The sequence below is a fragment of the Erpetoichthys calabaricus genome, chromosome 1 (assembly GCF_900747795.2).
Source record: "Erpetoichthys calabaricus chromosome 1, fErpCal1.3, whole genome shotgun sequence".
In the NCBI taxonomy this organism is placed as follows: Eukaryota; Metazoa; Chordata; class Cladistia; order Polypteriformes; family Polypteridae; genus Erpetoichthys; species Erpetoichthys calabaricus.
In genome coordinates, this window is record NC_041394.2 from 328,116,554 (window position 1) to 328,142,013 (window position 25,460).

At 41.4% G+C, this 25,460-nt stretch overlaps 1 protein-coding gene across 1 annotated transcript in view; it reads left to right on the plus strand.

Annotated features, from left to right (window-relative positions):
* The first annotated feature begins 3,705 nt into the window (after positions 1–3,705).
* Positions 3,706–25,460, plus strand: part of LOC114663734 (zinc finger protein 184-like) — a 36,622-nt gene continuing 14,867 nt past the window's right edge. Inside the window, exons 1-3 of the mRNA XM_051932092.1 lie at positions 3,706–4,156; positions 19,905–20,288; positions 20,766–21,478. Of these exons, the coding sequence (XP_051788052.1) occupies positions 3,706–4,156; positions 19,905–20,288; positions 20,766–21,478 (1,548 nt within the window). The remainder of the gene's footprint in view (positions 4,157–19,904; positions 20,289–20,765; positions 21,479–25,460) is intronic.

The following is a 25,460-nucleotide window of genomic DNA, read 5'->3' on the forward strand; positions in this document are numbered from 1 at the left end:
ATTAGATTGGTTTCAAATATAAAATGTGTGTGTGTACACATTTGAACCTTTGTCCTCACTCATCTTCCAATTTCGAGTTTAATGGCCAAGTGGTCAGAAGGAGATTTTAAAATCTGGCCCGTCAGCACTTACATGTAGGCAAAATGAATTCCTTCCAGTGTCCCAGCTTGCTCCCCGAACCTCTTTAGGTGGTCCTGTACCTACAGTTCCTATGGCTGCATAAATGTTTAGTAAGCAAGACCAGAAAGGTAGACCCTAGCAGTAATAATACAGTGTATTGTGTAGTGGCGGGGACTCCTCAGACTTGCTGCAGTTCTGTTTTTCCTTCACAATTACATAAAACTCAATTTCTATCTGCTGTTCACATTCGGTGTTCCTTGGGGTGTTTCTTTGGTCACCTGCTGTATTTATTTTGCCTCCATCCACTGCTCTGCTCGGCTTTGATCAAAAAGCCATCTTTCCCTAATGATAACTCAATCAATTTTTCTCTGCTGACTCTTTCACAAACCTAAGGTTTGGTAATAAATGTAATGCATTGTAACTGGGTCAGTTCAGATTTAATGTCGTGTACAGAATGACAATGAATTTCTTGTTGAAATGCTTTACTAACACACTACTTTGGCAGCATGAGTTTCACTCCATAGGTAAGGTAAAATAAAACAATATGCAATCGCCCAAAAGTGGGCTGTGCTTAGGCCTGGGTGTCACCCCTACCTCCACAGTCCATAAACTAAAATAAAACCCATATAGCCATGAGTGGGGAGGTAGGGGGTTCATGCCAAGTCCACACAGACAATCGCTAGTGGCAGGATTTAATCCAGGATGCTGGATCAGTGAGGTAGTGGTACAAACTACTGTGCCCCTCCAGATAAGTGCTACATAAACCCAACACAGTCGGAAGTTGGAAACACTAGGTGTGGGGAAGAAAAAGAGAGACACATTAGATAATTATAAAAGGAGAAGATATTTTATAATTTTACATCCACGGATTCAAGGTCTTATCAATGATTATTTTCAAATGATCAATTTAACGAAGAGATCCTGTTCCCCTTATGTCAACCATGGCTGTGTCTGAAACAAAGCAGAATAGAGCTTTATAATATTTGTTAACCAGGGAAAAGATTAATTAGTCTTTATCCCTGGATTGACTGTTAAAAGGCAGTATTTCATGTGGCTCCAGTTCCTAAGCACCATGAGCATGGGCAAGGCGCTATACTGTTCTTGTCTTTGGTGTTTGAACCAGAAACTAAATGGCAGCCAAACTCTGCTTCACAAAAGATTCATAGAGTCAGGAGATACTGCCTTGATCTAAATTTATTTTGATTTTGTGACGTTAGAGTGAAACTGAAAAGAAGCAGATTACAAATAATTACTGATTTGCAATAGAGAGTATAACTTCACTATGTTAAATAATACTTATAGGCTTTGCTTCGATTGAACTAACAAACACTGACCATTCGTGAAGCTTGCTGTCTAACTACTGACTTCCTTCTATTTCTGCTTCCTTACAACAATTTACATGAATATTCATAAAGTTATGTTAACATTCCTTTGAATAACATAAAGCTATTCTGCAAGGCAGAACACTCCCCATCTGGCGTCTGTGACGCCACCATTAAAAATCTAACCTGAACAGATTATAATAATAAGATTATAACTTATTTCACTCTTAACTGTCTGTTGACCAAAGCAAGACAACTTCTGATGCAGGTCTCAGTAATGTCTTTGAAACACAATTTTAATTTCTTCTTTCCACACTTTCCCATCTGCACTGGGATAGACTGTGTTGACCAGTGCCATCATCCATTTATTATGTGCTGTTTGTTCATTTCTTAGAAGCGCAATATCTTTTTTTTTTTTAAGATTCTGATGACATTTATCCCCCATTTATGGCACTGCTGGAGTGTAGAAAGATCATTTCTGTCTCCAGCAGGTCCAAAACTTGTTGGCAAGAGGCTCGTACTCTTCTCCACTGTCTTCTGTGTAGGTTCTTGTCAGTAAAGTCACCACCAGTCTTCTGTGTAATAAGTGCAACAGGTATCAAAATAAATGGTGAGCCAGGATCCGTCATTACAGAGACTAAAGGTCTGGCATTCATAATAGCGGTAACCTCAGCCATTAAGCTTTTACAGAACGTCATTGGAGAGACACACAGGTTCTCTTGTTTTAGCATGCAGTCCAGAATTCTACAAGCCACTCCTTTCATTCTCTCCCAGGCCTTTTCATATGAGAGGAATGATGAGGGTTAAATTCCCATGCACAACCTTTCTTGTGAAGGTACCTCTTGATGTTTTGATCTGCTTGATTTTTGACAAATCCCAGTTCCTTGCAAGTGCCCGCAAAGTTTGTACCACAGTCTGATCTAAGTTGTTTTGCTGGCCCTTTGCATGGTGAAAATCTTTCTCATGGCATTAATCCAGTTTGAAGTATCAAGAGATAATATCACTTCATATGCAGAGCTGTCGTGGTCATAAATGTAAACCTTGCACTGGTCCTCCTCAAGTATGCCTGACAGTCACTGTCCAAGGGCCAAAAACAACATCCATTCCTACCAATGTGAATGGGGGAGCTGTTTGAGAGATATGTCTGCCATTTGCTGTTCTGTCTTCTTTTCACAGAGCTTTCAGCAGGTGACACATGTACGTAAGATAGAGCTGACAAGTCCACAGCTGTAACAGCTCCCTCCGTAAAGTGACCACCCTGATGTTTCACATATTCATGATAGTAGCGTACTAGCAAGATAGAAATATGATGGTGTCTAGGATACACTTCACCACTCTCCATTTGTGCGTCTTTAGGCCAATCTCCAATCCTGATGAGGCCTTCATCCACTTTGGGGTTGAGATTAAAAAGTGGACTGTTTTTATCTACAGTTTTCCCATTATCATTATTAGCTCCTCCACATAAGCTTTGTTGTGGCAGAAACATGCTGCTCAAAGAAGGCACATGGAGTTTCAGGAAGGTAGTAAAATCCAGTTTTATTGCGTGATGCATACACGGACCCAAATCAAGTGAAATGAGCAATTAGCAAATTCAGCGAGCTTACGTTTATTACAATTCTCATCACTTATGCAAAATACTCTCTTCCTTCTGGTTCTTCCCATCTCTACCTAATGTTCAAACCCACCATTACCTAATGTCCATCACTTGACCGAAACTGCCATCATACCCTGTTCAGATGTCCGAAACTTGTTTTTGATTCCCACCAATGAGTCGGAATCAGGCGGAACCACACATAAGATATTGGGATAGAGGTTGGGGCAGTTGTGCCCCCTAAACAGTAACGCTGTTTCTAAAGAATCCATCCCACCCACAGAGACATATTTAGGATTGCCTTTTATTAAATTCCTGGGAAGGTTAAAGGCAACTTCTATAAATTATATCAGTATCTAGCAGAATTTTCAGGTATACCATGATATGGATTTTAGGCCATACTGCTCAATCCTCCTTTGCTATATGAAGGTCACCCTGATCATTTTTTCATAGTTGTAGTTTTATAATTTGATAACTATCCAATTGTAAATTTTATCTTTTATAACCCCAATATTTTACCTGTTTTTTATTTCCACAGAGAAGAACAAGACATCAGACAATATGGCCACACAACCACATATACTGGTATAAAGGCTAAGAAGTCTGATTGTGAAAAGGGATCTTATCAGATGCATGAACACATTGGTAAAACAGACCTATCAAACATCGAAGATGGACTCCTCCAAAGAAGACATGAAGCGAAGGGTAGCCCACATTAAGGAAGAGATCTGCGAGTCATATACTGTCCACTTTGCACCGGGGAGTCGCTGCATTACCCTGAAAAACTGTGAAGAAGGAAATTCTGTTAAGGAGGAGGAATGTGAAGGGGGACTTGTTTGCGTTAAAATAGAGGACTCTGAATGTGACTCATTTGGCCTTGGAATTCAGAACCTTGAGACCGAAAGCGTTAAGGATGAAGCATATTCAAAGAATGACCTGCACTTACAGGAGTGCCCTGTATTGCCAAAAGAGACTTATTTGGAGTGTACTAGTGGGAATGATGGCCCTCCTCTGCAGCTCGGACTGAATCCTAAATATTCTGAACCAGGAGACGAAGGCAATGAGGAATGCATAAGCATGAAAGAACAACAAGTGCAATCATCTGTATGCCAGGCTGGAACATGTAAGTGACTAGGGGGCTCTGCCCCCTGCTCGCTTTGCTCGCCAAACCCTGGGTGGGCGCTACGCACTAGCCACTCCATGGCTGTGCCACTCGCGCATGGGGAAGCGGATGTACAATTTAAACAGATTATTTTCATGGGAATTGTTACATATGCATAATAGGCCTAACTAATTTACATTACAGTGAGTAATTAACCATAGTAAAAAACAGTAAAACATAATAAATGAAAGAAAATTATGTTTCATGTTGCGTTAGAGCAGCGCTTCCCGGTTCATTTTACCCTTGCACCCCCTGTGATGGATGAGGCCGATTTCGCACCCCCTTGAGAAATGTTCACTGAGCTTTGATGGCTTTAAGTTGGAATTGGAAAATATTGCATTGCAAAGCACACACTGCGGTCTGTCTACTCCATCAATAATTGTTTTGGTAAAGCCATACTCAGTGTAATCCTCCATCCATTTTCTAATTTTTTCACGACTAGCCATGATTAAATGAACAGTAAAAAAGTAAGAGCGAAGCGATGGTGACTTATTGAGGCAGGCAGGTGAGAGCACAATAGCACGCGGGCTCGATGTAGTGTGCGTCAAGTCGATCTAAAATGCGCAGTCAGATTCGAAAAAATATATCTTTTCAAGTTCTATTTAGATATAAGTAGGTTCTGTTTAGTCGACAGAAATATCTTTGATAGGAATGTAAGTTGAATTTAGTCTTTAAATTTCTATGGTGAAGAAATATTTATGCAATGATGACTAAATTTAACTTGCATTCCTACCAAAGATATTTCTGTCGACTAAATAAAACTTACTTATATTTAAAATTTAAATACAACTTGAACAGATACGATAGTTCATAATACCCAAGCAGCACTAAGTGCACGTAAGAGCGGAAGTCATCCGTTTTAACAAGCAGCGTATTGCACTGATACGAAATGGCCTGCCCATTTAATTATTTAGGAATGGATAGATAAATTAAGATTTTGTACAAATAATGTTTTTCATTTTTCTTCCACAATGGATTCTGGCACCCCCAGCAACAGTTGCTCGCTTCCCCCAATCGGGAAGCGCTGCGTTAGAGTTATTCATTGCTTTATACGATTTCGTTCTGCTTGACTTTGAAATAAACATGCAAATACTTTTTAAACTTAAACTTTTACTGTAAAACTTCAGTAAAAACAATTTTTGGAATTAACTTTTCGTGAATAACACATTGAATTATGATTCCGTGTTTTGAGTTACATCGTTCACAACGCAAAGCCCGTGAGTGAATATCGTTTCTTTCTCTCTAATAAATAAACCGATTTTTTCTATTGTTTGTCCCTGTGATTTTTTTATTTGTCATAGCAAAAGCTATTCTAACGGGATAAACGTTTTAATACGAATGGCATATCAAGATCTCCTTTGGTGTCTAATGTTATCCACGGAAGATGTACTACATTACCTTTCTTGTCGCCTGTTAAAAGTTTGAATGTCAGAATTGTTCGACCAATTTTGAATACAACTAATCTTGTCCCATCACTCATACATAAATTTTGCAATAACATTACGATACATCCTTCTTTCAACTGTAATTCATGCGGTGAAAGACTGTTCGGTTAACGGTTGTGTATATTCTACAGGATATTGTAAGTTGAAGTTTTCAACTTCCGCACCATCATCACCATCTGCTTCAGCATAGTCTATTGATAACCGTTTAACCAATTTGCCGTGTAACTGATCGACAATTTTCACGTTAATTCATTTTCTTGGTGCTAGGATTGCCTGTGTACTAATTTCTTCTGTTGATAACCCTTCGGGATGAAAGTCTTCAATAAGATTTAGACATAATAAGTTTTCTTTTATTGGGAACTTAAAGTGAAGAAAACATAAAAATTTATAAGAGATGAGAGCGCAGGAACTGTGTCTAACAAAAGCATTCACACGAATGAGAGGTGAGAGGACCGTGGGCGTGGGACGTTAACAGGAAATGGTTGAGAGGAGGGCGGGACTTGAAAAAAATCTCTTGCCAATAGTCTCGTCTCGTCAAAAGATTTTCTTTTATAATAGAGAGATATAACTCCATAAAAAAATTAGAATAACTACAATGGAATTTTTATTGGTAGGATTTGGTAATATGATCTGTCTTGCTGCACCCTATACTTTCCGCATTTCTCACATTTCAACATTATTAATTAGAAACTGATTATTTTAAGCCACAGAAAAGGTGTGTCTAAACTACAAAGTGAGGTCAGGATCAAACAGGGACAGTCGGATATTTGTAGCGTAAATGGCCGTGATTCGGGTAAGTCTGACTAGGTAGGTTTTAGTTGTCAGTAGTTCAAATGCTCTTCTCCATCATAGCCCAACATACGTATATATACTTTAAATTTGTGGCACACTATTTAGAGCCAGCATCCATGCTTGGTTCTTGTCCGTGTGTAGTTTGCTTGTACTCCCCATTTCTGCATAAATGTGTTTGCAAGAAAGTATTGAAATTCCTAAGGGACTAATGTTTTTATTGCTCTTGTGAGTAGCAGAGATTTCAAAGAGCCTTTGGGACTTGGCAGGAGAGCATTAAGTTCTGCAGGGTTCATACACTGGATTCGTTATCGGTCATTCTTCATGTTACTGGTACAAAGTTAGAGTTGAAACAGCAAAACAAAACATGCGTCAAAGCCAGTAATGCTCTTCCTTATGGATTTTGTTTTAGCTTGGCATTTGTGTTTTAGCCTCTCATGAAGTCCATCATGCTGATGTCTCCTGCCTTACAGGTAGTTGCCATATGACAATGATTTAGTTCCTCAATCAGTTCCAGAGGTCGGGTTACTCTGTGGAGCTACTGGGCCATCTGGCAGGGCCTCCCCCCAGTTTCCCCAGCTGTCCTTGTAGTCTTTAGCCCCAGTTCCCTTTTTATAGGGCCAGATAACTTCCAGGTTACCTGCCTTGTACAATGGATAGCAGGGAGTACTACAGTGAAAAGGGCCTGTATGGAGGGTGTCAGTGGGACGTATGGTTGTCTAATGTCCTCCCTTAGACTCAGTACCCCAGCAGCAGTAAGGGTTAGCTGGTCGTGATCCACACTGAATCAACTGCTGTCAGTCAAATGAGGCGAGTGCTTCACCCGCAAGGTTACATCTTGTCTGTGTGGGCACCCATCCTATCATTATTTCTGGGGCTTCCTGTTTGTTTAAAGTGCACCTAAAATCAGGGGGTATGCATGCTGGTGCCCACTTGATGCCACTCCTTTTTGTGCATTTTCACTTTTTGCACTTCTTAATTTCTTTCACAGTAGTTTGTTTTATTGTTTTACTCAATGACAATTGAGTGCTTTTTTATCTTGGATATGGATTCTGCTTTGATTTCTGATATAACTAAAATCTTATTTTCTGGTGCAACTGGTTCAAATCTACATGTGATTTGATTAATGAAACGTTTTTTTCAATTGTCAGCTTCAGCTTGATTCCTTATTTATGAACCATTTGACTGTTTTTTTTTTACAATGGTGTGATCTAATTTTTGGAATATGCACTTTTTTACTGGTATGCTGCATTTTTACCAGTACTATCTGTTGTTTTCCATGAAGTGGTGCTACACTAATGCCTACCATTCTGTTATGTAGATGCCATGTTGACTCCTTTTGTGGATCTGATGCTGTATTGCTGGACCTCACTGCCAACCTGCAAAGACAGAAAACTGAGATAATCACTGGTGGGCTACCCTCGGGTTAACACTTAGTCTACTGTTGTTGAGTAATTCCTTTTTTTGTGCAGCTTATATAATATGAAGGCTAGGGAGCGGCCACAGAACCCCAAACACGAACACACAAAACCGTCCCAGGTACAAATAAAGGGGGTCTTATTGCAAGAATACCATGTACAAACAATAAACAGGTCGTCTCTCCTTCTTTCATTCTTCCTCCCTCTTCATTGCACTGCTACTCCTCCAAGACGGGTGTTGCCTTCCTTCCTCCCAGCTTCGACTCACCCAGTCAAGGCAGTGTGTTCCCTTTTATTGAGGACCCGGGAGTACATCCAGTGCCAGAGTTTCGTCCATTGGAAGCACTTTCGGGTCATTAGGAAGTCCCAAATAGTATGGAGTGTAACTCTCTGCAGCACCTTCTTGTGGCACCCATCGATCCCAGCAGGGCTGTGCCACTGGACTACAATTCCCAGCATTACCTGCTGGTGTCTGAACGGGTATCGATATCTAGGGCTGCTGCTATCTAGCTTCCTCTGGGAATAAACAGTCCCTAGAGACAGTCCTTCCCTATCATTCCCTTTTATCCCAGCCAGTGAAGGTCTTGTAAATATATCTGACCGGCTTCCTGTCCGACCAAGAAACTTTCTTCTCTCTTGGCCGGGATGTCCATCCATTCACCTGGGGTGTCCTGTCTGTGCAAGGGACCTTCTCCTCTCTTGGTTGGGATGCCCGTCCTTCCCATATGGCACTTTCAATTATTATGCCTCATATTGACGGGACCAAAACCTCTTAATAACATCTGCCTGTGCTTCCTTTGGACCCTCACTGTGCTACTGCCAGCACTCGCCTTCCTTTGCAGCACAGACAACAGGCTGGTGAACATGCTTATGCTACAGTGCCTTACTGACCTGGCGCCCTGTCCTTCTGTCAGCCTTGCTTCTATTTATCTGGTGTGGCAATAATGGCCGTCACCCCCTGGGTGAGCCAAAAACCTGTAAGAGAAAACAGGCAGGAGGAAGTTTAAATCATAAACCATTTATTCTCTTTGAAGAGGGAGCACTTCTATCACAGCAGACACACACAGCATTTTGTAACAAGATGCTCACCTTTTCTGGTAGATGAGGTCTTTTCTATACACAAGTAAAGGGTACAGAATTAGATCACTTACATCATACAAAGTTTCTTATCATCATTGGCTGCTTCCAGTTGCTAGCCAGACACAGGGCAAAATGAACCGTACTAAGTTATAAGTAAACACGGTCAGCAAAAACAAGTAGATCATTAATATCCAGCATCATGTGTTTGCTTTGTCATTTTCAGCTCCATTCTTTATCAGCACAGAAGCTGAAGGCAGCTGCCTTTGTCATGCAGTAAATAAAACACATACTGTAGTTTCCTGCTGACAGCCCAATGTAGTCTGCTTGTATCCCATCTCAGCTGCCCTAAGTTACATGAAAACGCTTTGACATTATATAGTGAACTTTGCTAAATGTGCTTAATTACTTTAAGATATAAAATCCAAACCTCACAACTATTACAAAATATCATAACAAGACAAATTAATTACCACACTGGAATACTCTTTGAATGTACTTCATTATGTTAGAGTACACGCTGTGCCCAGTGGCAGTGTTCAGTCTGGAATATCTGTAGAAACTTTGGCAAACTGCACAGAACTACACCGTCCAGGTTGGGGGCATGCACTGATAGCACGCCGCCATACCCCCCTCACACGATGACCCACCTGGTTTGGGACCCTTAACAGTGTGAGGTTTTTTGTTTTTTTTTTTCTCCAGTGGTTGGAACTCCATTTTAATCCCAAGAAGGTCCATTTGCCCAACTTGCATTGCATTGACATAAAACATAAATATGAATTTGAGTACAACGAACTTGCCACCACCACCATTGCTTCATTTTACACAAGAGGTCCATCGAGGAGTGAAACACTACTGCTCTGTGTGAATCCATTAAAGTCTTTGCATGTTATGCTTGACTGACACATTGCAAATACCTGCTGAGTTTGCATAATTTTAAAATATATGAATGTACGAACAGATGAAAGAACACAATCATCTCTGGAACTATGTACACTACAGTTTATAACATAAAGATAACACAATAATTGCAGAGTGTTCACAACTGACATTTAACAAAATTTAAGGACCAACCTAACATTGTACCGGACATCTGAGGAAATTGTTTGTTGAGGGTGATCTTAGAGATTGTAAGAGGGCATTTGAGCTGGCATAAATAACAAGTCAGGTCAGGTTAGGGAGCATGCACTGGTACAGCATGTTGCTGTGCCCACCACATGACAAAACCGCTTAGGATCCTGCTTGGCAACCCCCCCCCAGGCAGACATGTGATCCAGTAAAAAATGACCCTCTTTCTGCTGCAGCCAGCTAGCCTATTATCTTTTACTAGCTGACGCCCGCCGTAGCATATGGCGGTGTAATTTCCCATTGGGATTAATAAAGTATCTATCTATCTATCTATCTATCTATCTAACAACCCCAAAAAGATGTTGTTGTAGAATGTCTCTAAGTAATTCCTGCAGCTTAATCCAAAAGACTCCTACTTCAATACCAGGTCTGTGCTCCGGTCTTTGGGTATCCGACAGTGCATGTAGAATTTCCGGCCAAGCAGGATTACATGTGAAAGTGATACATAAATCAGGCTTTCTGAATTTACGTACTTTGGCAATGGCATCCTGATAGTTTTGTTGCATGTATCTTGGACTTCCTGGAAATGTGGACGGTAATATGATAATTTTGCCTACATGTACGTTGTTATTTTCAGCGTTTGCTTGCAGTGCGTCTGATAGTCCTTTGTATTGTTCCATGCACATATCTTGTTGATGTAATCTGAGATAGTTGAGATGTGCGCCCTCCGTTTTAACATACGCATCTACGACGTACTGTTGGAATAGTTTGCCACTGGAGTGCAAAATACTAAATGTATTCCTCATTGCTAATCTGTACACGTAAAACTGGCATTGAGTAAGCCTTATTCGCTTGGCGGCTCTTTTATCAGGAACATGTTGTAAATCTTTGTGCAAGCCAATGTCTCCATAAGGGAATAAAAGTGGGTAAACCATAGGATCGCATATTGAGCGTGGAAATCTGTTTACAGGAGTTGACTATGGGATAGATGCAAATGTCCCTTTAGACAGGCATTTCGCCATCTTCTCCGACGAAAATCACTGAAACATTGGTGTGACATATTAGGGCATTGTATCGTCATAAATCCTGCCCAGGGTTTTCCTTGAAAACCATTCGTTCAGATGCTGCTGGATTGGACTGAGCGATTTCATGCATGTGTTTGAATGATTTAGTGAAGGGGTTGATGGTTCTGAGCATGAAATCTAGCTGGATAAGTAAATTTTCGCTGCATGCAGAGTTTGCTTTATTTTGTAAGTGTACTTCAGTAGCTTGCGCTGTGTCAAAAACATACACCTGTCCATATCCTGGAGAGGTAGAAGTGTTAGCGTATAGTGGTGAGCTTTGGTGATCAATTTTCCCGTGTCTTTTAAAACAGTATGGTCCGTGGCCAGGAGGTTGAGTTATCTGTGCACCCATGGAAGCAAACACTAGAGAAGAGTTGTATTCTCGAAGTGTGTTCACGATAATTTTTAACTTCTGATGTTTTCTGTGTAAGAAGCTGTTGTAAAGACACAGGTGGCTCCCGCAAGAGTGGTAAAGCTACTTTACCGTTGTGGCAGCACCTCGGGTACTTGTTGGATGTATTACACTCAGCAAGCCAGTATAGTGCATGACAGTGTTTGCACTGCTGGTCTAGAGTCCCAATGCAGCATGGAGAAGGGTTTGGAAGAGGACGAATAGGAATCGAGAAATGCCGTGTCGGCTGAGTGTGGGCAAAGACCGGTTTTGAAGTGGAAGCAGGACGAACCAGAAGAGAAATATATATGAGATTATAATATTACTGACTGACGTCCCCAAGTGCAGATCTTAAGGGTATAAACACAATCAAACCCTTGCACATATCCCCTGCTGACCTAAAATGGAGGTATGCTTAGGTAGTAGGATTAATTAGATAATTCTTATGACATTACAGTAACTTTCTTAAAATCATTCCACTTCATAACTTGTTGATGTCTTTGTCTAGAAAGCACCGTTAATGCATATGAAGAAAAAATAAATACAGGTAGCTAAATACAAGCAAGTATTGGAACAGCTAACCTTGTGCATCCATTAACTAGCATAACATGGCATTAAAATTTTGGGGGGAGCCACGTGCAAAGGCAAACAAAAAAAACTGAAAATTTTATGATGTGTTGATATTAATTCTTTCGAGTCAGCAGGCACATTTGGGCCACACACAGATAGATAGATAGATACTTTATTAATCCCCAAGGGGAAATTCGCATACAGTCATGGCCGAAATTTGTTGCAATTACAAATGTTTTGGTATATACACGTTTATTTCCTTTATATGCATTGGAACACAAAAAAACAGAAAAAAAGCCAAATCTGACATCATGTCACACAAAACTCAAAAACTGGGTGGACAAAATTATTGGCACCCTCAACTTAATATTTGGTTGCACGCCCTTTGGAAAAAAATAACTGAAATTAAGCGCTTCCTATAACCATCAACAAGCTTGTTACACCTCTCAACTGGAATTTCCGACCACTCATCTTTTGAAAACTGCTCAAGGTCTCTCAGATTTGAAGGGCGTCTTCTCCCAACAGCAATTTTGAGATCTCTCCATAAGTGTTCAATCGGATTTAGATCCGGACTCATTGCTGGCCAATTCAGAACTCTCCAGCGCTTTGTCTTCAACCATTTCTGGGTGCTTTTAGAGGTATACTTGGGGTCATTGTCCTGCTGGAACACCCATGACCTCTGACGCAGACCCAGCTTTCTGACACTGGGCCCTACATTGCGCCCCAATATCTTTTGGTAGTCTTCAGATTTCATGATGCCTTGCACACAGTCAAGGCATCCAGTGCCAGAGGCAGCAAAACATCCCCAAAACATCTTAGAACCTCCACCATGTTTGACTGTAGTACTGTGTTCTTTTCTTCGTAGGCCCCATTCCGTTTTCTGTAAACAGTAGAATGATGAGCTTTACCAAAAAGCTCTACCTTGGTCTCATCTAACCACAAGACATTCGCCCAGAAGGATTTTGAAAAGGTGCCAATAATTTTGTCTGGCCCATTTTTGGAGTTCTCTGTGACATGATGTCAGGTTTGGCTTTTTTTCTCTGTTTTTTTGTGGTGTTCCAATGCACATAAAGGAAATAAACATGTATATACAAAATCATTTGTAATTGCAACAATTATCTGGGAGAAATGGTGCATTTTCTGGGAAAATTCCAGGGGTGCTGATAATTTCGGCCATGACTGTACTCCAGCAGCAGCAAACTGATAAAAAAACAATATTAAAGAGTGATAAAAATGCAGGTACAACAGACAATAACTTTGAAAAATGTTAACGATTACGCCCCCCGGTGTAATTGAAGAGTCGCATAGTGTGGGGGAGGAACGATCTCCTCAGTCTGTCAGTGGAGCAGGATATTGACAGCAACAGAAGCTGCTCCTCTGTCTGGAGATGATACTGTTTAGTGGATGCAGTGGATTCTCCATAATTGGCAGGAGCCTGCTCAGTGCCCGTCGCTCTGCCACGGATGTCAAACTCTCCAGCTCCATGCCTACAATAGAGCCTACCTTCCTCACCAGTTTGTCCAGGTGTGAGGCGTCCTTCTCTTTATGCTGCCTCCCCAGCACACCACCGTGTAGAAGAGGGCACGCACCACAACCGTCTGGTAGAACATCTGCAGCATCTTATTGGAGATGTTGAAGGACGTCAGCCTTCTAAGGAAGTATAGTCAGCTCTGTCCTCTCTTGCACAGAGCATCAGTATTGGCAGTCCAGTCCAATTTATCATCCAGCTGCACTCCCAGGTATTTATAGGTCTGCACCCTCTGCACACAGTCACCTCTGATTATCACGGCGTTCATGAGGGGCCTGGGCCTCCTAAAATCCACCACCAGCTCCTTGATTTTGCTGGTGTTCAGTTGTAGGTGGCTTGAGTCGCACCATTTAACAAAGTCCTTGATTAGGTTCCTATACTCCTCCTCCTGCTCACTCCTGATGCAGCCCACTAAACCGATTGCAACTACCTGTCTTTTCTGGAACTCCAATAACCTGTTCAGGACACAGTCCAAGTACTGCTTGTTAATGCTTACATTTTTCAGAGCAGAACTACGCATCTCTCTTTAGAGTTTGTGTACACTTTAATGATATTCTCTGTCATAAGCTTAGCTGTCAAATCCAATATAGTATGAAGTCTTGCAAGAGCTCAGAATCTCTGCTGTGACATTGTAGAAATGGGTTCTTCCTGAAATGGCTGTTCCAGCAAGCAAAGTAAGTGCCAGCTGTACAAGTTTGTAATAATTTGGATAACATTTTAGACCGCTCTGAAGCACCTTCACCACTTGAAAGAATGTTAGTGTTAGAAGGGATAAGTCCAGTATTGATTTTGAAAATATCTGAGTATTCACTTAGCAAAGTCCCGCCCTCTCTGTCTTGTGTGATGCGTCAGGCGGCCTTTGAAGCATCGCACCGTGCCCCACGCATGCGCACTTCACCAGAAGACACACACACACACACACACGGACACATGGACACACACAGGGATTTTATTAAAGAGGATTGGGCATTGAGTGCCCATACAAATGGAAATATGCCATACCACATGCACTCGAGAAGAGGTCATCCACTAGAAGCTAAGCATGTTTGTGCCCGGCCTATACTTGGATGGGAGACCATCTGGGAAAAGCTTCGGGTTGCTGCTGGTAAAGATGTTGGTGAGGCCAGCAGGGGGTGCTTACCCTGTGTTCTGAATTTGGATCCCAATGCCCCAGTGCAGTGATGTTAAAAATGGCGCTGACCTTTGGATAAGATGTAAAAGCAAGGTCCTGACTTTCTGTGATCATAAAAGATCACTGGGCTTCCTTCATAAAGAGCAGGGTGTGTCCTGACATCCCAGCTATATTGCCCTCCATAGTCATTCTAGCACACTAATCATCCCCTGTCTCTGATTGGCTGTCTCTCCTGTCACCACTTCACCATCTAAGAGCTAATGTGTGGTGAGCATGCTGGTGCAAGAATGGCGGCCATCACATCATCCAGGTTGACATTAGTGGTGATTGTTGGTGGCCTCCCATTCACTGTAGTGAGAAAAGCGCTATATAAATGTAAAGAATTATTATGATTCTTATTAGATTGCTTTATCAGGAGTGATCATAATAGATGTAACTGCCAGGGCACCTTGCCCTCCGACTCCTGTTGTAGCGAACTCCCCTAATTGTTGGATGAGGAGCCCGGAACACACAAAAAACTCCTACTCTTAGGAAATATAATACTATTATGTCCGAAAACCGACAGAACCTTAGACCCAATTTTGATGTCCCCAGATGGAGTTGTTTATGGATTTATACAAAAAATAATCACCCAACAGTTGTTTAACCAAACCAAAAGAATATATATTATAAATCAAACCAATCATAAAACACTCTTTAAATCAATCCTTATCCAAAATAAACACTAAGTAACAGGCCACCCCCTTTTACCCTTCTATAATATACAGAAAGAAAGCAAGAAAGAAAGCCAGGAAAAGAAACGGAAATATATCCTATTTATCAACAACCCCAATATATTCACAATAAATACCCGTATGAATACACATATATACACATATATACAAATATAAATTAGACACAATCCCCACACGTTTCCCAGTCCCTTTTATATTAATTTGATTTAAAGTCTCTAGCCACACGGCCTGGGAAGTCCGTGAATAATCCAGTCAACTACGCTCTGCTGACTAGTAAACTGTATTTATAGGTAAAAGGAGCAATCTCACCGGCTTGGTGACGATTCTTTGTTAAAAGCTGAAATCCGTCTCACCCGGGAGTCTAAGCGTTAGCGTCCATCCATGGTCGCTGCCCGCATCACAAATGCCACTTAAAGTCTTGCACTCCGAAGATCCTTTCCGATTAGCCCACACTCCTTTTCGTTACATCCAACCGTATTTACGGAGCCTTACGTGCTTTACCAATCACTTCTTCCCAGATACTTCTTTAAACAAACTTTCTTCTTCCTTCTCCCTCCTCTCTTCTTTCCTTTTGTCTCTCTCCTTTAAAATACGCGCCTTCTTGCCTTTTAAAGAAGATTCTTCCTCTTACGTCACACCAAAGTTATTTTAGCAAGGACCCACAGGCACTTTTTGGACCCATACTCCCCTTAAAGAAATATCCCACAGTCAATTATTCCTTTGGACATAATCTCTAAGGAAGCAAGCGGCAGAAACAGTTAAAAGCACACACAAAAATAAAAATATGTGACAACCGTTACACTGTCATGTACTGAGTAGCATTGTTTCCAGCCATAGTCTCAACTGGGTCGTTTGCCACAGTACACATATATTTTTGTTCAGATGACCTGGGCTGAATGAAGGCCACTGAAAGTAAATGGACCCTGATGAATTCACCAAATTTAGGAATACAAAGTCTGTAGTTTTTGCCATATTTCACGTAAGCCTGATGTACAGAAATTTTAGTACTCCAGTGCAGGGCAATGTTAGTGTCAGAAAGTTCACTGCACACAGATGCATACCCAGAGCATACTTCTGGTAAATCTGACACACTTGTGATCAGAACCCTGAGCTTTATGGCATACGTGAGAGCGGGTATGACACTATCTATCTGAGACATCCAAACAAAAATGTAACTTTCCTGACAAATGTCCTTGAAGAATAAGCGGGCCAAACGTCTATGAAATTGGTTCACTGTGAGTAGAGTTGTTGCATGTGGATGGACAGATATGACAGTGACAATATGCAGCTTATGCAAACACACGTGAAAAACCTGTAGCAGTGCTAGAGAAAGTCCAGAGGAGGATGACAAGGCTGATTCTGGGACTGAGATGTATGAGCTATGAGAGGACGCTGAAAGAGTCAAACCTTTTCAGTTGAAGCAAATGGAGATTAAGAGGGGACATGATTGAAATGTTTAAAATTAAAATTACACTGGTCAACAAGCATTTTGCTACTGGGATTCTTTCACCTGTTCTTTAACAAATTTCACTTGCTGACTGCAAATCTGAAAACTGTTTTCGTCCAGCATGTGCCGTTTTTTAGTTCTGTTGTTCCAGGTCATGGACAACTAGGGTGACTGGACAGTAAAGATGGATAACCATTTTGATAAATACCGGTAATTCTACTAGGGATGCCACACACTACTAACAGCTGTGAGTTGTTTACCTTATCATTACTAATTTTATTTAAAAACGATTCATTTTTAATTAGCGTAAAAAATATTTGTTACTGATTACCAAGTGGGTGGCACGGTGGTGCAGTGGGTAGCGCTGCTGCCTCGCAGTTGGGATATCTGGGGACCTGGGTTCGCTTCCCGGGTCCTCCCTGCGTGGAGTTTGCATGTTCTCCCCGTGTCTGCGTGGGTTTCCTCTGGGCGCTCCGATTTCCTCCTACAGTCCAAAGACATGCAGGTTAGGTGGATTGGCGATTCTAAATTGGCCCTAGTGTGTGCTTGGTGTGTGGGTGTGTTTGTGTGTGTCCTGCGGTGGGTTGGCACCCTGCTCAGGATTGATTCCCTGCCTTGTGCCCTGTGTTGGCTGGGATTGGCTCCAGCAGACCCCCGTGACCCTGTGTTCGGATTCAGCGGGTTGGAAAATGGATGGATGGATGGATGATTACCAAGTCTTATATGACTCTTAAGCATAATGACACAACTCAGACTTGACGCTGCAGGTGGTTGTCTGCTTTACCGATTCCTTAACATAACACTGCATTTCAGGACATTTTGTTTGTTAGATTCACCATTACTTTGAAAATTTTGTCAAGGAGATGGACAGAAATGGCAATGCATTTAAGAAATAAGTTTGGTCTTGAGAAAAGTGAAGCCAGAACTAAGGAAGGTGTTTTTGTTGGTCGTGATATCCATGAACTGATGCTTCACAATAGGTTCAAAAGGGAACTGAAGCCAACTGAATCAGCAGCATGGGCATTTGTGCAGGTTGTCCAGAATTTTCTTGGCAGTCACAGAGCAGAGAGTTATGTGGAGCTTGTGGAGAACATGCTGGTATCATCTTCTGGTTTGTTTTCAGAATAAACACATCAAAACAATTTTGGTGGGACAGAGTTCAAACTCCAGATATTGTCTTGATATATTGATATTCAAAAGTGTCAAAATGTCAATGATGTGTATCTCAGAAACCTGATGTGCTAGTGTACAAAACTTAATAAAGAGCTGGTCGGAATTTCCCAGTAGCAAACAAAAAATATTTTTTGTAGACCAGTGTTATGGAGGCAATCAGTATGACTCATCAGGGCTTTTTTTTTTTTTTTTTAAACAAAATTATTCAACAAGAATACAAAGAGGAGAGGAGAGATTGGGAGCATGTGCTGATTACAGATGAAAACTTATTAAGGGCAACAGATTTTTTTTTCTACACACACAGAGAACCACAGACACATGGAATAAGTTACTAAGTAGTGTGGTGGGGAGTCAGTACCTCATGTAGGAAACCTTGCTTGGATTCTGTACTAACATTTTGCTTACACTAGAAAGGCAAAAATGGCGTCTGTACAAAAAAAACTGGATCTATAAAACTATACATACTGCAAGTTCCTTTGAAAATCTCAGATCAACTCAAAACTATGCACTTGTGCCTGCGCCAGCCCAGCAGCCATGTGTAGCCTTAAAAAAAAAAAAAAAAAAAAACGCCCATTTTGAATATTCCTCAGCTAATCACTGTATACAGCTGGCCATGCTCCTGAGTGATGTCTTTATTTTGAAACCATGGGAGAACAGAGGAAGCGAGACTCTCTCTCTCTCTCTCATATATACACACAGTGGAACCTCAGTTCACGACCATAATACGTTCCAAAACTCTGGTCGTAAACCGATTTGGTCGTGAACCGAAGCAATTTCCCCCATAGGATTGTATGTAAATACAATTAATCCGTTCCAGACCGTATGAACTGTATGTAAATATATATTTTTTTTTAACTTTTAAGCACAAATATAGTTAATTATACCATAGAATGCACAGCGTAATAGTAAACTAAATGTTAAAACATTGAATAACACTGAAAAAACCTTGAACAACAGAGAAAACTAACACTGCAATAGTTCATGCTATAGTGCTAGGAACCGCTCGCTAAAAACACTTTTTTTTTTTTTAATGAGTTTTAAGCACGGGAAAAAATAAACATTTGAAAAATCCGTAATTTAATAAACCACCAAGAAAAGTAACATTGCAACAATGCAGGCTACGAACCGATCGCTGTAAACAGAACTGAAAACAAAAACAAGCCTTCTCTACCTTATACGTCCCTCGCTCTCTCTCTCTCTCTCTCTTTTGCGAGCCTGGGGCGCCTGTGTGTGTGTCTCTCTAGCGCGCTCCTGTGTGTGTGCGCGCGTCTGTCTCTCTCTGGCGCTGCCTGTGTGTGTGCGCGGCTCTATCTTTCGCGCGCTGCCTGTGTGTGTGCGCGTGGCTCTCTCTTGCTGCCTGTGTGTGTGCTGCCTCTGTGTGTGTGCACGTGTGTGTGTCACGCGCTCTTGCTCTCTCTTGCTCGCTGCACAGGGAGAGACTGAACATGTACAAACCGAAAGGGAACCTGGCTTGTTCGTATACCAAGTTTGTGGTCGTGAACTGAGGCAAAAGTTTGGCGAACTTTTGGTCGTAAACCAATTTGTACGTGTACCGAGATGTTCGTGAACCGAGGTTCCACTGTGTATGTGTGTGTGTGTGTGTGTATATATATATATATATATATATATATATATATATATATATATAAAATAATTTGTCTTTAAGAACAAAGCATTACAACAGAGTACAAATCAGTGAAATAAATAATCTTATCACAGGAAATTCAACAGTATGCTTCACGATTAGTCCAAAGAAAAGAACGGTTTTCAATGGGGCTTATTTGTACTGGAGTCTTTTTTTTTTTTTTTCTTTTGTATATGGGGACTGAATGCTGAATTACATACAAATTTAAACTTTTTTTTTTCCCTGCAGATGTGCAAGAGAGTGGCAGCTTCCATGTGTCTTTATCTGCTCAGATCGCTAGTCAGTCTAGATCACATAAGAAGCAGGATAATGAAAATCTGAAGGACCTGGCATCGGGATCAAAGAGTTCAATACTGCCATCCATGCAGCTTGACTCTCTGGCTACTGTGAAACTACCAATGAAAGAGGCCTTCAACACGGATCAACAAGTGCAAAGTTCAAAACTAGTGCGTTTTTATGTCTGCCAAGAGTGTGGCAAAAGTTTTAAGCACATGTCTAGTTATAGTAATCATCATCGGAGTCATAAAGGACAGAAGCCATATTGCTGTTCCGAATGTGGAAAACAATTATCTGACTTTAGCAGTCTTAAGAACCATAAAAGAATTCATACTGGTGAGAAACCATACTGTTGTTCTGAATGTGGGAACAGATTCTCACAAATGAGCAGTCTCCAAAGCCACAAAAGAATCCACACTGGAGAGAAGCCATATTGCTGTTCTGAATGTGGTAAGCGATTCTCCCAGAGTAGCACTCTTTGGCAGCATGAACGAATTCACACTGGAGAGAAACCATATTGTTGTTCAGAATGTGGCAAGCAATTCTCACAAGCAAACCATCTTAAGAGCCATAAAAGAATTCACACCGGAGGAGAAGCCATATTTCATGTTTTGAATGTGGTAAACAATTCTCACAAAGGCGGCATTTTCAGAGCCACATGAGAATTCACACTGGTGAGAAGCCCTATTTGTGTTCTGAATGTGGCAAAGGATTTTCACAAGTAAGCCATCTTCAGAGACATAGAAGAATTCACAGTGGAGAGAAACCATATTGCTGTTCTGATTGTGGCAAAATATTCTCACAAATGAGCAGCCTTCAGAGTCACACAAGAATTCACACTGGAGAAAAGCCATACTGCTGTTCTGAGTGTGGCAAACAATTCTCCAACAAGAGCAGTCTGCAGATCCACACAAGAATTCACACTGGTGAGAAACCATATAGCTGTTCTGAATGTGGTAAACAATTCTCAAATGCAAGCAACTTCCGGAACCACAAAGGAGTTCACGCTGGAGAAAAGGTTAATTCCAGCCAAAAAAAAAACAATTGCAGAAGGAGCCATTAAATCTAGGGTTAAGCCCTATTGCTGTGCTGAATGTAGCAAACAATTTTCCAGCAGTAGCAGCTTTCAGAGACACATAAAAATCCACACTGGAGAAAAGCCCCATTGCTGTTCTGAATGTGGCAAACGATTTTTGTACAGCAGCTCCCTAAAGAGCCACATAAGAACTCATACAGGAGAGAAGCCATATTGCTGTTCTAATTGTGGCAAGCAGTTTTCTAAAAGCAGCAATCTTCGGAGCCACAAACAAATTCACTCTGGAGAGAAGGCATATAGCTGTTCTGAATGTGGCAAATGTTTCTCACATATAAGCCACCTACAAGAGCACACACACATTCATACAAGAGATAAGCCATATACCTCAAACATGACAGACAATTCTCACACAATAGCACTCCTTAGTGATGTTCAAGAACTTATACTGGAGGAAAACCATTTAAATATTCTGAATGTGGTAAACGATTCCCAATAATAAGGGCTCTTCATAAATTTAAAAATGCTCATACAGTGAATGCTCTGTTATAATAACAGAGCTATAGAAAATATTAAGAGGTTCTGTCTGTAATAACTCTGATAAGGAAAAAAACAGCTTAAACTGTCCAAATTATTCCTGGATCCACAAGATTTATCCAAAAAGCTTCCATGCCCATCTAGATTTCCTGCCGATATAGTCTGTAGTATTTGTACATTTTTCATTGCTTTGATTTTTCTATAATTTCTGATGTGTTTGCTCTAAAAGAATCAGTTGGCATACAGCTAAATTAGAATAATGGCTACCTGTAGGCTGCTTTCCACACAGTCAAATGTGCTGAATACAAAGTGGTTTGTAGTTTTGTGTTTTTAAGGGCTTTTTTTTTGGTACTCATCACTTTAATTAAGGAGTGCAAAGGGTAACAAGGGCTATGGTTTTTGTCCTGCATGGGAAAAGCCTTATCCCAATAGGGCTTACTCCCAGCATCAACTAGCCAGCCTAAGACCTAGTAGGCCCATAAAGGACTGAAGCCTTCAAAAGAATCATAAAATGTATCAAAAAAGCCCCACAATCTGCTTTTCCTGTGATGGGCACAGGGATGATACACTGACAAGAATAGGCCAGACTTCCTATCATCAGGACCACATTCCAATACTTCCTGATAAGTTCCAGGTCTTTTTCCTCCAGGATTGGGTTGTGTTAGAGTCCTTGGGTATCTTTATTCCTTTGTTTTCTGTCACATGTTATGATGAAGAGTGACTCACCACAATTCAGTGAGCAAGTCCTGTAAAACAGAACCCAGAACAAGCCGACTTCCTGCTTCATACCAGTTGTTCTTTCATCTCCAGCCTGATTGCTCATTCCTGTTAGCGTACCTGACCAAGTTGAAAGGTTTACTTGTTCCTTCCTGGAATGTCCTTGTGAACTCAGTTACAAATAGATTGATGAATGCCTCCAATCTCCATCCATCCATTTTTTCCAACCCCCTGAATCCGAACACAGGGTCACGGAGGTCTGCTGGAGCCAATCCCAGCCAACACAGGGCACAAGGCAGGAACTAATCCCAGGCAGGGTGCCAACCCACCGCAGGACACACACAAACATACCCACACACCAAGCACACACTAGGGCCAATTTAGAATCGCCAGTCCACCTAACCTGCATGTCTTTGGACTGTGGGAAAAAACCCACGCAGACACGGGGAGAACATGCAAGCTCCACGCAGGGAGGACCCGGGAGGCGAACCCAGGTCTCCCAGCTGCGAGGTAGCAATGCTACCCACTGCGCCACCGTGCTGCCCGCCTCCAATCTCCCCTACCATAAATTGTATTCCCTAAAGCAGCACTTAAGAAAAAGTCATCAGTGAATGCAGTCCAAAAACTTTGGGGAGTTCAGAATGTCCTATTTAAAGAAAGCGGGAGTTGTTTCTTGCTATCAGTCACTAATTAATTCTTAAATGACACTTTGCACACAATTGCCAAAATATTAAATATTAATCTTCATTAAGATGGCAGCTGTGCCTGAAAATCCTGACCATGGAAATTGTAAACAGGAGAGGAGACCCAACATATGAATTTAATGTCACATACACTATCTAAAGGTTTTTGGTTTGTTTTAATGCAGAGAAAACAGGGCATGCAAAATTGTATTACCATTAGGTCATTTTTCATTAAATCATGTTTATAGTGAGGCAGCATATTAGATTGTGTGGAATAAGGTTATATATATATATATATATATATATATATATATATATATATATATTCATAGCATCCATAGTCTGAATCTCGATCTGATTGTATGAGTGGTTACCTACCAGGTAACGCATGTGGTTGGTGTGCCAGTCTGCAAACATCTGCCACGGGGCCCTCTCAGTTGCGAGAAGCAAATCATAGAATGTTGCATAGTTTACTGTCAAATAATGCAAAGAGTACACGACACGTTTTGCCCTTATTTGGGCTTATCAGGCGTACACACTCCACTCTTTGCATTATTTGACAGTAAACTATAATATATATGTGTATATATATATATATATATATAGAGAGAGAGAGAGAGAGAGAGAGGCAGATCAGTAGACAGATTGGGAGTGCATGGTGGGTCATGAGGTTGCTGAGAAAGGGTGTGTGGTGCTCCCGATGCCTCTGCAAAAGGATGAACTTCCGAGCCTTTAGACTCCTGGTGCTCCCCATTTTGCAAGACATGTATGCTATCCCATGACCTGAGATGAAGACTGGACTCCTTTGGTACTGTGTTTCTTTGGAGAATCCTTGGGTATCGTTGGTTTGACTTTGTGTTGAATGAGTGGTTGCTCATGGAGTCCTGAATGAGGCACATTACCTGCATTGTGAAGTAGCGTCAGTTACGGCCATGTGGCCCGATTCCCTGAGGGTGATCTGCCTCGCAGGATCCTCATTGTTGAGGACCAGAGTGGCTGGACCAGGCCAAGGGGTCACCCACACAACACCTGGCAGCGACAGATAGAAAATCATTTCCGGAGGGTGGGACTGGACCGCGTGTCTGCCTGGGGTGGGGGGTTGCCAGCCAGGATCCTGAGTTGCTTTGTCTGGTGGGTGCAGCAACACACTGTACCAGTGCATGCTCCTCAACCTGAACAAGACCTAGCTCACCTTTTTATAGAAGGCTATGCATGAATGATAAGCTGGTGCAAGTGAATTAAGCCCACTGTGTGAACGCTTTACATGAGTGTGTTTGGACTCGCTTATACTTCACGCTCAGAACGCGCAGTTGCAGTACCAGCAAAAAGTCGGTGGGCGCAGTGTGATAAAAATCGAAATGTGACGTCAGAGACTCTGTTTACTATCTGCATGTGACAGAAAACCGCTATGCAGATCCTCAAGGATCGATGTGCCTGCTTCGAGGTTTGATGAATGGTTCTGTGTAGTGAAGCAAAATGCCGACATGCAAAAGCATTCGTGGTACTTTTATACTCAAGTGTTGCGTTTTCCCCATCGTAATGACACGACACATTTTCAAAGTCTCACATACCTTCTTATGTGCCATCTTTTTTTTTTGCACCATCAAAACAGCCTCAGAATGTACAGCAGCGTATTTGAGCCCAAAGGAAAACATTAAGGACATGGTGAAAAGGTGTATTTTGTGATTAAATTGGAAATTTTGGCTTTAATCTTGAAATGTTTAACCTCGTAGTTGACTTTATCATTAAAGTAGAGCGTCGTAAACGTCATCTTGAAATCGACCCGATTGTCAATTGCTAAGCGCTTCTGGGGCTTCCTCCTACATTGACAGCAGCAATCGCCATGCACAAACACATTAAATATATGATATTCGAGCTCTCTGCACATTTAGAATCCTTAGATTTATATTTGTTATCATGTTCATGATGAAATGCATTAAATTATGTATGTTATATTTTACAGATAAGTCGTTAACTTCATTTAAATAATGAATACTGATAATAATTACATATGTTGTGGCGGCACTGACCGTCTCGCAGGGAGTCACGTCCCTGGTGTTCCCTGCCTGGAGTTTGCATGTTTTCCAGGTGAGTGTCTACAGTGTGCTCCAGTTTCCCTTCAAAGACATGCAGATTTGGGGATTTGGTGACGCTAAGATGACGTTAGTGTATTCGTGTACATGTCTTCACCTTGCGATGAGCTGATGCATGTTAGAATGGGCGCATACCCGGATTGATCATCGAACATTCTTTTCAGAAATATTTTGGCAAGCTGTCCTCGGAATTTAATGGATGTTTCAGGCAATTCACAACGCAGCGAAGCCGAACATTTTCTCACCGTGATGATATCTCGCACTGCCACCTGGTGGAATCTTCCATATTTACATAAAGTACGTACGCAAATACGAACAGTACAGTACAACGCTTGCGTAGCAGTAGAGTCCGCAGGAGCAGGCGTAGCGTTACGTGACGTATAAACCTGGCCTAATGTGACAGTGACAAGTCCACATATGTATGAGACAGAAACTCCCTTACTAT